General features: G+C 50.2%; 1 protein-coding gene across 3 annotated transcripts in view; it reads left to right on the top strand.

Moving 5' to 3' along the window:
* Positions 1–113: 113 nt before the first annotated feature.
* The window catches only part of gpr107 (G protein-coupled receptor 107), a 31,759-nt gene continuing 20,300 nt past the window's right edge, over positions 114–11,572 (top strand). The window contains exons 1-14 of one of the 3 annotated variants that reach the window (XM_088614812.1): positions 114–394; positions 2,594–2,716; positions 3,544–3,594; positions 4,352–4,440; positions 4,922–5,100; positions 5,310–5,341; positions 5,841–5,900; positions 5,994–6,104; positions 6,511–6,644; positions 7,600–7,675; positions 7,977–8,050; positions 8,334–8,451; positions 9,317–9,447; positions 9,732–9,775. In XM_088614812.1, coding sequence (XP_088470938.1) covers positions 293–394; positions 2,594–2,716; positions 3,544–3,594; positions 4,352–4,440; positions 4,922–5,100; positions 5,310–5,341; positions 5,841–5,900; positions 5,994–6,104; positions 6,511–6,644; positions 7,600–7,675; positions 7,977–8,050; positions 8,334–8,451; positions 9,317–9,447; positions 9,732–9,775 — 1,324 coding nt within the window. In that variant the 5' untranslated portion in view covers positions 114–292. The remainder of the gene's footprint in view (positions 395–2,593; positions 2,717–3,543; positions 3,595–4,351; positions 4,441–4,921; positions 5,101–5,309; positions 5,342–5,840; positions 5,901–5,993; positions 6,105–6,510; positions 6,645–7,599; positions 7,676–7,976; positions 8,051–8,333; positions 8,452–9,316; positions 9,448–9,731; positions 9,776–11,572) is intronic. The other 2 variants (XM_088614811.1, XM_088614813.1) reach the window with 2 other exon arrangements.

The raw sequence follows: 11,572 nt of genomic DNA, 5'->3' as shown, positions 1-11,572 counted from the left end.
AGAAAAAAAAGACGACACAAAGAAGATTACGTATAACACATCAATAACATCGTCAGGGGTACATATTACAATGCAAATACACTTTCGTGAAAAAAAGTTTCAAACAGAGCAAATAAAGACGACGCCCTCACAGTTCCCAAACATCTGAAGTTCTTTGGCGGCGCCTGTCGCTAGAAGGGGGCGGGGCCCACGCTGACGTCCAGATGTGGAGGAGAGCCGTGACGTCTGCTTGTTATTGTCGGCGAGCTGAACTCTGACCTCCGGAAGTCAGGGAGGTGATGCTGGAGGAAAGATGGCGGCTGCAGCGGGGTTTAGCGGTCCTGCGATACTCTGTCTGGTTTTCGCTTTATTCCTGAGTGGCGGCAGTGGCAGGCTACACCACCTCGTCCTGAAGGTAAAGCGCGATGAATCTGATGAGGGTTAGGCGCTCCGTGGGCTGTGGACCCCGGCCTTTACGGTGAAGGTTGTGTTTTTTTTGTTCTTGCGAAGTGGAGAGATGGGGAGAAGGGATTTAATGCCGCTGTGATACTGAGGCGTTGGGTCTCTTCGAATTCACGCCGTGGTGAAAAATTAAAGATGCGTGGCCGGGCGGATATTAAAATTGTACAGCTGCTGTGGGTCGAAAGCGACGAAAGCCAATGGGATTAAAATGGTTCAGTAGTGCATTTGGCGGAGAATAACGAGGTGCCAGAATTTGAGGACACACGGCGCAGTGTTTTGTCGATTATTTTTCTCCACCAAAATCTAAGCGAATTCTCCGGCTGCATTGTAAGAGGTCTGGGGTCAGGTGTGGTTCGCCTGGTTGAAGTAACTGGGGGGAAATTTCCATGAGCACACGGTGATTTGGCGGTAGGAATTGGAAATCCGGGCTGAAAACAGTAGCTTGCAGTAATAACCCCTAGCAGCGTGCATCTTTTGAATGCTGTTTCAAATCGAATAGATTCCGGCCCTTTTCTGTCTCTTCATTTGCCTCTCGGGCGGGCTTTAATAGAGCGTTTTGAAAGATAGCTACTTTATTAATCCCGTGAGGGAAATCGCAGTGGCAACTGCAGTCTGGCCCAATCAACACAGCGCCGGCCACAGAAAGGTCTTGTTCACAATCTCAGTACCAGAAAAATCAGTCACTGATTGATGATTCGTTCTTGTTTTAGCTGAGGATCACAAGAGACTGGTCATTGGCCTGATAACAGTGCACGATCAAGTAGGTAGCTGTGTTCAGCAGGAGAAGGTTAATTCCACGCTGAAAGGACAAGAAAAGCAACACAACATTCCAGCAGGGGCGCCTACAGCCTTTGACATCTGAAGAAATCCACGGCTGAAACGTTGCATCTCTTTCCTTTACCTATCAGCATGGAATGACCTGTTTCTTTGATGACAATGCCCCCCGTGTGGCAGTTAAAAAGATGTGTACTTGTTCAGTGACCTGGCTAAACCTTGCATATTACAGATCACCCTCCAGCTGCTTGGTGTTTGACTAAGTTTTCTTCCTTCTGACAAGCAGGGTGGTTGATTATTAGATGGGTCACATTTTTGTTGTTACGCTGGCTTTAGTGTCGTCAAATCTCGAAAAGCTTCTTCCAGGTGTCTTGGGTAAAATATCAAGAGTTCTTCTGAGTCCTTTATTTAAAGTCCGAGCTGTGCAATTACTAATTGCCCTGAGGACACATTTTAATAGTGAATCTCAGGAATCTCAATATGTGTTCTTCTTGCTTTATGGCTCCAGAGAGTTGCGGGTGTCTGCGACAAGTTGCTGAGCCATGTTGTTGAGACTGACACCTTGGGTTCTTTCTTTTGTTTTTAATTTGTTTTATTTTTAGAGAACAAAACCAAACCATTTTACATGTGAACATCCATTATTCAGCCTTACATTGCAGGCACAAATTCCTGTTTGTTCCCCTATTTTTTTACAATTATATAACTTTTTAACAAAACTATACACAATTAAAAGAACACCTTGGCTTCTTTCAAGAAACAGCTGGAGGACATCCAGCACTTAAAAAAGGAGAAGCTTCCTTACACATAAGGTTGTGGAAGTAAGACACAAGCTACCCAGCTGTGTCGTTGAGTTCGCTATCCTGGCTTCTTTCAAGAAATGGCGGGATTAGATGCTTGGAGCTTGTAAAGTCCCATCAGGCTAGGGTCGAATGGATTCTTCTCTTTGTTACCGTTCTTATGTTCTCATGCATTAAATATGAACTGGGGTTTGGCCATGTGCTGTGGTGTAGCAGTGGCTCTATGGCTCAGGATCTGCGCCTGTGGCTGGAAGGTTGCCGGTTCAAATCCCGCAGCCGGCAGAGGAATCCTACTCCGTTGGGCCCCTGAGCCAGGCCCTGAACCCCAGCTGCTCCAGGGGCGCTGTATAAATGGCTGACCCTGCGCTCTGACCCCCAGCTTCTCTCCCTGTCTGTGTGTCTCATGGAGAGCAAGCTGGGGTCTGGGAAAAGACACATTCCTAATGTGAGTTGTATAGGGCCGATAAAGTGATGTTATGATGTTATGGTGTTCAAGACATGCTTATTTTAACCCTTCCTGTTTGTCAGAATGAAAGAGTGCATCTCGCATTGGGGACCTGAGGACTTTCATCTCTTTTCAGGATGATATCCGACAGAAAGTCCACTTGAACACATTTGGCTTCTTCAAGAATGGCTACATGACTGTGAACATGAGCAGTCTTTCCCTGAATGGTGTGAGCATTGACAGGATCGACAGCTCCACGGTACAACATTTTCTCTCCTTTATTTCATTCTGTTGATGCATGTTTTTGCACATCTGATGTTGTTTTTCACAGTACCTGTCGTTGTTTTGCACACTGCCTGTTGTCTCTGTCTTTCTTTTATTATAAAATTGTATTGTTGTTTTTTTGTGCTACTTATCGCCTGAGAGCTAGCTAAATAGCATTTCATTATACTATACACCTGTGTATGAGTATAATGACATTGAACTTGAACGTCTCAGCGTGGGTTTGAGAGGGAGAACAATGAGCTTTTTTCATTCTTTTGTCATCTTGCTTGTGCTATATATGGGCTTTTCCCAATTCCTTGCTCTCCCAGAAATGCCTTTAATAGGAAGTCAGTATGATCAGTCAGTGTATTGAGTGGTTTATTTTCTCTGAATGTTTGCAGACCCCAGTTAGCAATTTCCCATCACTTTATTTCAAGTGAACGAGCTTTGGAGTATAGCTTTTATTGGCCTGTGAAACCAGGTTTGAACGAAATCTTCAGGTTTCCTTGGGTTCATTTGTTAGCTGTCTCAGTTCAATATATTCAAACAGAACAGGCCAAAGTTTGTCTAGGATGTGCTTGCCTCTTTGCTAGTTGTACTAGGAACAAGTGTCGTCTTGGCCTTCACTCCATGGCAACGAATTCAGGGTGATCCTGAAGAGTGAAATAGATTAAAACACTTAGGAAGCTGTGCGAATATTCTGTTTTAAAGAACAATGGTTTATAAGCAGAGGGTAACTGCCTTTGACAGCGGTGATCACTGGAAATTTGTCTGTATTGCTCTTTTTTTTTAAAGTCCTTTTTTCTTTTTTTCTTTTTCAAGCTTGGTTTCAGCTTGGACCGAACCAGCAGCAATGGCTTTTCATCCTACCTGGTGAGTGCTGTTCTTCTCTCCCGGTCGTTTATTAATACACTTAACAAAATGCGGGTCTCGACGCGTTTTGCATTTAAGAAGAGGGTTCAGATTCTGTCGGTGATCGTGGATGAAAATGTGCCTTTTCAGATTCACTGTGTTTAAAGAGATGTGTGCCTGTGACCCGAACCTGTGTCTCATATGCAAGAGGGATCCAGGATAACCTGCACCTTATTGTATGGGATTATTGGATTCTGTATTAAAACACTGTTGCATGGGGCTCCTAAGTAGCTCAACCAGTAAAGCCTGAGCATAGGTGAGCTGTGTGAGCCAGACATCGTGGGATCCAGCTGCTTGTGGTGGCACACAATTGGCTGATTGCTGCAGATGGTAGGGTTTTAATTGGCCAAGGCTCCTGTGGCTTTCCTGGTGGTTACGGGTAGGCGGTGCTGTCAGTGAGGGACACCCCACCCCTCTGCTCGGCACTGTAGCTCGAGGGGATGGTAGCACACAGAGAGGTGCAACGCACATGGCGACTCCGAATTAGATCACAGATCTGGTGCCCAGGCCAGTGATGGCGGTAGTTGTTTTTTTTTATATTAAACCCATAGCAGCTAAACTGTAGAACTCGTACAGGCTCACATCGATACTGGAGACGACCGGCCGTATCTGATCCGTAACGTAGGCGAGTCCCTGATGCGGGCCGGAAGAAATATATATATCCTTCCCTGCCCCCTTTAACCTCCCTCCGTCTCCCCCCTGTGTCCGTCACCCCCAGGATGAAGATATGGACTACTGCGTTCTGAAGAGACTGCCCAGCAGCGAGGTGCCCGTGGCTCTGCTCCTCATGAACTTCACCGCCAACCGGTGAGTGGCGAACCGAGCCGCCGCCCGCCCGCTCCTGTGCACAGGCCGCTAACGGCGACGGTAGGCTGCAGGACGCAAGCGGTGGCGGAGAGCAAATTGAGCGGCCCTGGGAGTACCTTGCACTGGAGGCGCCAATTCAGCCTCCCAGGTTCCTCGCCGCTGGCGCCTCCCTCGATTAGAAAGCTGTTCCTGCGAAGCTTCTGCCGAGGTGCACCTGGCGATCCGATTCATTCCTTCAGCCGAGATTCCTTGCGTTTCGTGCACGCTCAGAGTCCGACAGCGCCTTCCACGGCTCTCGGCTGAAGACCCGCTCCTGCCCGGTTGTAGCTCGGCGCGGTTCGCGCGGCCGATGGCCGGGGACCCCCTTACCGCATCCTTTGTGCGACGGAAGAGAGCGGGGGGAGGTCCCCTCGAGCGCCGGGGCCGAATGGGGGGGGGGGGGCGCCCTGAGTGAACCCTCCGCGCTCGTGTGTGTCCGCAGGGTGAAAGTGAAGACCTCCGCCGGGGAGGGCCGACTGCCGCTGATCCTGTCGGGCCCGTTCCGGGAGAGCCGTGCCGGTCCGGACACGGAGCGCGGAGGACAGGGGGCGGCGGGCGGGAGCGAAGGCAAGGCCGGAACCCGGGACCAGACCGGGAAGCCAGAGAGTAAAGGTCAGCCCAGTGACTCTGTTACAGGCTTCTCCCCTTAGCTCTGAGTGAATAACCCCCGTGTACAGAATAAAGAGAGCAAGAAAATGAATGTTTTAGGTGTTAAGGCTCCTCGGCTGAAACGTTGCGTTTTCTATCTTCTCTTTTCAGCATGGAATAAACCTCTTACTCGTTCCATTTGAGATGTTTAACATGGTTTCCTTTTTTTTTTTTAATCACAGGCGCGGCAAAGGTGAAGCGGGAAGCTGCACAGGTGACTTTTTTTTTGAATTGCGTGTGCTCCTGTCCAGGTCCGTGCCCGTTCAAAACAAGCCGGGGTAAAACCAAATCGTTTTGACCGTCTCCTCTGTCAGCGACGGGTGTCACTGCGTCTGGGCCAGGGGCATAATTTATTGTATTAAACGGTGCAGCACCTGCAGATTGGTTTCCAGTTGTCAAGAACTGCAGCCTTTTGCTGATCTTTTCAGTCTTGCACAGAACCTAAGAGAATTACAGGGGCCAGGAAGTGTTGGAATGCCGTGGGCGGGAGGGTAGGAGATGGTTACAAGTTACAAATTTATTTCCATTGCAATGAGTGTGATCAATGCAGTCCTAACAGCCACAGAAAATTGAGATACCCTAATTTTAACAAGCATGTTCACATTCTTATAGAAAACTGTAAAAATGAGGTCTTCTTCTTTCTTCTAAATCTGTTCTTCTGGTCTTATTAGTTGCAGTCTTTGTGGTTGTAAACGGTTCTTTTTTTTCTACAGGGGAATAAATCGGATGTGTACCTCCCCCTTCTTTTTAAAGATGGAGCCTATTCCTTCCAGGTAACTGTGGCGTCTTGCGGGTTTTAGTAGAGCCGCGTGCGGTTGTGGTTTCGGGACGAGCTGTACGTCATGGTGGGCTTCCTCCCTTTGCAGTTTTACTTCAACGTCAGCACAGACGGCCAGCAGGGGCTGTACAGCCTGTATTTCCACAACTGCTACAGCATCGAGACCAAGACCAGAGGTCAGCTGAAGTTCAGCATCGAGGTGAGATGTGTGTATGGAGTCTGAGATGGGTTGTAACTCTCACCTCACTGTAGCTTTTAGTCCTGCTAATCTGGCCGGAATGAGATTCTTTACTCTGGCCAGTCTGAGCTGAATTTGTGGCCTGACTTACAAAATGTTTTTCAGGTGATATTTTTAAATTAATTTAGATTTGTAAATCTTAAACATCTCTTTTAAATCTATTATCTTTAAATCTTCATTAGAACCTCTATGTGTGATTGAAAATCATTTATGGTGATTTTTTTTTCCAGTAATCATGCTGTGCTGTCACTTTGACATTATATAATAAAAGCAATTAAATCGGGTGCATCAGGAAACTGTTCCCTTTGACTCGCAGAGCTCAAGACGGTGCCTTGAAGGTCTGCTTGGCTAACGTTTTTTCCTACAGATCAACATTGAAGAGAAGAACCCCAGCAGTTTCCTGTCGGCAGGAGAGATCCCTCTGCCCAAGCTCTACATCTTCATGTCCCTCCTCTTCCTCCTGATTGGCGCGCTGTGGGTGCACGTCCTGTGCAAGCACAGGTGAGCGGGCAGGAGGGGGACAACCGGTGTCCAGGGAAAACCACTTTGATGAATACATGTGCAGTGAAGCCTAGACACCAATAGAGGGCAGTAGATACAAGCGAATATGCCTGCATGCACACACCTCACTATCATGTTCTGAATGCAGTACTCTGCTTTCCCGATATACCAGGACACCAGAACTGCCTGGCTTCAGTGCATGCTGTTTTCTTAAACTTAATCTAATAGCTGTTAAACAGGGTTGTGCAGTTAATGATTGTAAGCAGTCCTACAAGTAACCGTAATGAAATGAATAAATGCATTCTGAGCTCTCCGTGATATTGCACTAGGATAGCAAACAAGGTCAGAGTAATAGACATCTTAGATTTCATGTATCTTGATGCACTCCCTCAAGTTTGACAAGAGCTCTTGAATTATGAGGTTCGGGTCTATGAGACCGTTTGTTGGGGGGGGGGGCAGTGTTATTCTCTGTACATCTGGATATTAAAATTCCACCCGGAGGGTCACCAAGTACCCTGACTGCAAAAACTCTTATAAAGCTGGCTGAAGGTGCACAAAGAACAAAGTGAATGCAGAGCAGAGTCTTTGCGAAAGCAGTAGAACCTCGTTGCGGCATCCTTATCCTATATCTGATGTAGGGAGACCTTAAGGATGTGAAATCGCAGGGGTCAGCTTCACTAGGGGAGAGAAGCTGTGTTCTCCTGCTTCCTCCTCCACCTGCCGAAGGCTGTGTCCGTGTCCACCCATGACTGCAGCGACTGAAGAGTTATGTGCCTGCTCGTAACTGGCTTACCCTCGTACCTGCGGCCATGGTTAAAACCGACCAGCGCTGACCTTTTTCCCAGTTCCGTGCACGGTCTTTCGGACGCGTGTCCCGCCGCTTCTGCTGGGGCCGATGGGCAGTGCCGTCCTCGCCTGTGCCCGCTGTTCCCTCACCCCCTCTGCTTCCTCGCAGGAGTGACGTCTTTAAGATCCACTGGCTGATGGCCGCCCTGCCCTTCACCAAGTCCCTCTCCTTAGTGTTCCACGCTGTGAGTACCGGCCGCCTCAGCCTTAAACCAGATCAGCCCCCGGTGGCAAAAACTGGAATTGCACCGCCTGCTTCGATTGCTGTGTGCTTTGCTCCAGTGGTTCTGATTTGGCATTTGGATGCACAGATTGGTATCGCGAGCAGTGGTGTACCGTGCCGTGTGTAGCTAACATCTCTGAGTGATGCACCTGCTGTCGTTGCACCCGTATAATGGCGTGACTGTGCTTTCTGTGGTACCTAGCGATTTTTTTTGGAGGGGGCATTTTAACCTTCCACTGTTTTTTTTTTTCTCCCTGTTTCAGATTGATTACTACTATATTTCCAATCAAGGATTCCCCATTGAAGGATGGGCTGTGGTCTATTACATCACTCACCTGTAGGTGTTTTCTTCAATGTTACGAGTTATAATTTCAGACATGCAAAATCTGATTTTGTGCTTGGGTTGGAAGGCACTCCTGATAAAGTTAACATGAAGGTAGAGCCTTTTTTCAGACTTCAGACTTTTATTAGTTTGAGTTGCAGGGGACAAGAGGAGATTTTAAAAACGAGCCCGTCAGCCTTTTTTCAGATGCATTGGAAGAGAATCCTTTTCTTTTTGATTTACTCCAGTTGTGCGAAGGCGTGGGGTAGGTTAAACACTGTGCGATTTCTTTGTGCAGGCTGAAGGGGGCACTCCTCTTCATCACCATAGCCCTGATTGGGACGGGCTGGGCCTTCATCAAGCACATCCTTTCGGACAAGGACAAGAACATCTTCATGATCGTCATCCCGCTGCAGGTAGGGACCAGATTCCGTGCTAATTCCAGGGTCTCCCTTTCAGCCTCCCAGCAAGCTGGCATCTGTTCTTCCTCACTGCACGGATAGTCAAGACGGAGCTGAGTTCGTGCCAAAAAACTCGGTGGCAGCTGGTTGAGAAATTGCAGCTCCAGCCCCAAGTGATAGTGCTGATTTGGGGCCTGGAAAACTAGGAAGGAGACAGTAGGAACTCGAACACAGGGGGTGTCAGTTTTCTGAGATGCACAACCAGACGATTTTCAGGAGCCCTGGTTGAGCTGCGTGATCCAGGTGTGGCTGTTTTGCACCTGGCTCGCGCTGGTACATTCCCAGGTGGCAGCGCATGATCGGCAGAGCTCTGCCAGGTGTTGGATCGGTCGGAGAGTGGCTCTCCGATATCGCCCCCAGATCCCTGCGGCTTGCTGGGGGCGATATCGGAGAGCGACTCTCCTCTGATCGGTGGTAGAACTCGCGCTGTGTCACATGGCTCTGATGTGGGGGGGGGGGTTGTGTCTGAGGAGCGCATTGGTGCCTCGTTTTTTCCCAAGCGGGGTTTGGGAGTCGCTGTCAAACACCCGAGGCTTGAGACGCCTGGCGGTAAATGATGACCTCAGGGAGCAACGTGTTTTTAAATATACCGTCTAAAGAAGACCATGCTGGCCAATTCCCTAAGCAATAAACAGAACGGAAGCCGACGATAGTGTCTCATCCGGCGGATTTACAGGGTCCTGCAAAAAAATAAACAGCCCAGATAGGCAAGTGTGGACCAGCGGGATCTGTCGCAGCTGGGCCTCGTGCTCCGCGCCCGGAGCTCATTCCCGCTTCCGGCTGCTTGCTCATCTTCCCCCCCTCCCGCCCTGCGCCGCAGGTCCTGGCCAACGTCGCGTACATCATCATCGAGTCCACGGAGGAGGGCACCACGGAGTACGGCCTGTGGAAGGAGATCCTCTTCCTGGTGGACCTGCTGTGCTGCGGGGCCATCCTCTTCCCTGTCGTCTGGTAAGGGGGCTTCTCCGATTCCGCAGTAGTCCGGTGGCTCTTTCCGCCCAGCCCGGGCATCGGTCCTCCCCTCTGGGTTCCCTGGTTCTGCTCGATTCCAGGCCGTTCCCAAAATAGTTCAGTTTTTCTTTCTATCTCGGGGGGCGTTGGGAACGGACAGTGATCGTTTTTTTTTCTTCCGCCCCGGCGGTATTTTTCATGCCCCGGTAAAGCGGCAGATTTTGAACTTCAGTAAAGTGCGGTAAAAAGTTTGAAAAGCTGTTCCTGTTCCTCCTGTTTTCCAGGTCGGTAAGGCACTTGCAGGAAGCGTCGGCAACGGACGGGAAAGGTAAGCTGTGTCCTGCTCCTGGGTGATGTCTTTTTGGTCATAAGGGTTATGTATGGTAACAAGGCTGCGTGATCTGCAGACTTGAAGGCCATTTAGTGACCCGGCACCCCTGTTCGAGGGCGTTTGCCTTCAAATTGGCGACCGAATGGCACAAAGAATAACCCCCCGACCCTCCAGCCCCAGGAAAGGTCACACATGCCATCAGACGGCGTTTCGGAACTTTCTTCCCGGGCTTCTGTTCTCGTGACGCGTTGGCCCTTTTGAAAGGGTAAAGGGAGTCGCTGCTTCTTCCCGCCCGAGTTCGCAGGAGTACGGAATAAGCCACCGCGTATCCCGTCTTTCCTCGGGAGCGGGCGGGACGCGTCGCTGGGACCGGTTAGCTGCCGGCAGCCCGCTTGCCGCAGACCCTGGCCGCGCTCTTGACAAGACGCGCGCACGGCGGCCGGCGGCGCGGGCCCGGGTGCCCCTGGGGACTGTGGCGAGCCGTCTCCCGTCTCCCGGAGCGCGGGCCGGCCCAGGGCGCGAACACGGGACAGTGTGGAGACGCCGGTTAGTCGGGATGTCTTTGGAAGATCGGGAGTGGGGATGGGGGGGGGACACGATGCACCTCGCGCGGGGCGAAGACGCGGACCCCCACCCAGGTAACGCGTGTGGCCGTCAGCTCGTAGGGCTTTTCAAAAACCCAGGAGGCCCCTCGGGAGCCACTTTGCTCTGTTAAGCTTCACCTAACCGAACGATGGTTGTCATTCGTTAGTCAAGGGAATGGAGAGTCTGATTCAGTGATGTTTGTTTTTGTGCGTGGGGCACTGCCGGCTCCTGGTCTTGAGACACCCAGCTCTCCTTTAGTGCGCAACTTCGGTCTTGTGCTTCAACAGTGTAAATACAGATCTAGGACACGTTCTTCATCTATACAGCGATTTCTCTAAGCCGTCAAAGCATTTCTGCACGGGGTGCGTTCTTCTGGTCAAGATAAAAGGTATCCTGCTGTTATGATTTGTTTCCATTACTGTTCCCACACACGTGCATGCTGTGATGGCACCAGAGCGACGCCTTTTCTGTCTTTGGTTGTCTCTGGGCCACCAGCCTTATTTTTTTTTTTGCCAAACACTGATCTGATCAGATTCCCTTGCTCAGCTTGCGGCGATCAGGAGTCTGCAAGCCGGTGATGTGAGGTTTCCAGCTGCAGGGGGCGCACTTGCTTACACTGTTGCAGCCGGCAGCGGACGTGGTCAGGGTGGTTATTTGCATTGGGTGTGTGCGAAAGCAGACTGTCTTCCTATTGCCTGTTTGCAGTATTTTTTTTGTTTGCATGGCTCAACGCCCCTCATGACTGAAAAGGGTGCCTGCCTCGTTATAGTGCCGCTGCTGATGGAGATCTAATCGGAGACGGCTCCCCTTGACGCTGATAACACTGATGTGCCAAGATGAGTGTGCAGGATGCAGCTCAGTACACAGTGTGACTGCAGGCTCCCTCCAGCCTTTCACACATGCCGTGTGTGTCAGTGTGCCTCCCAGGGGCCCTGGGATCAGAGAGCGCAGCTGTTCCAGATGTGATCCCTGGTTGTACTGACATTATTTACTCCCTCCCGCCCCCCCCGAGCTCTCAGATCTTGGAGCCCACCCACCAGACTGACTTGAGTATTGATCACACAGCTGGGGCTGGTGGAGGTGGGGAGGGGAGGGGCTGGAGATCAAGGCATTGCTCTCCTAGCCCACCCCTGTTAATTACAGCTCAGCTGTTAATTGCTAAATTGAAGTAATTAAGCTGTGGGGGATGTGAGCTGTTCTGTACCTGTT

The sequence above is a fragment of the Lepisosteus platostomus genome, chromosome 21 (genome assembly GCF_059453375.1).
Source record: "Lepisosteus platostomus isolate fLepPlt1 chromosome 21, fLepPlt1.hap1, whole genome shotgun sequence".
Taxonomy (NCBI): Eukaryota; Metazoa; Chordata; class Actinopteri; order Semionotiformes; family Lepisosteidae; genus Lepisosteus; species Lepisosteus platostomus.
The sequence above is the reverse complement of the archived record's forward strand: the minus strand, read 5'-3'. Positions and strand labels throughout refer to the sequence as shown.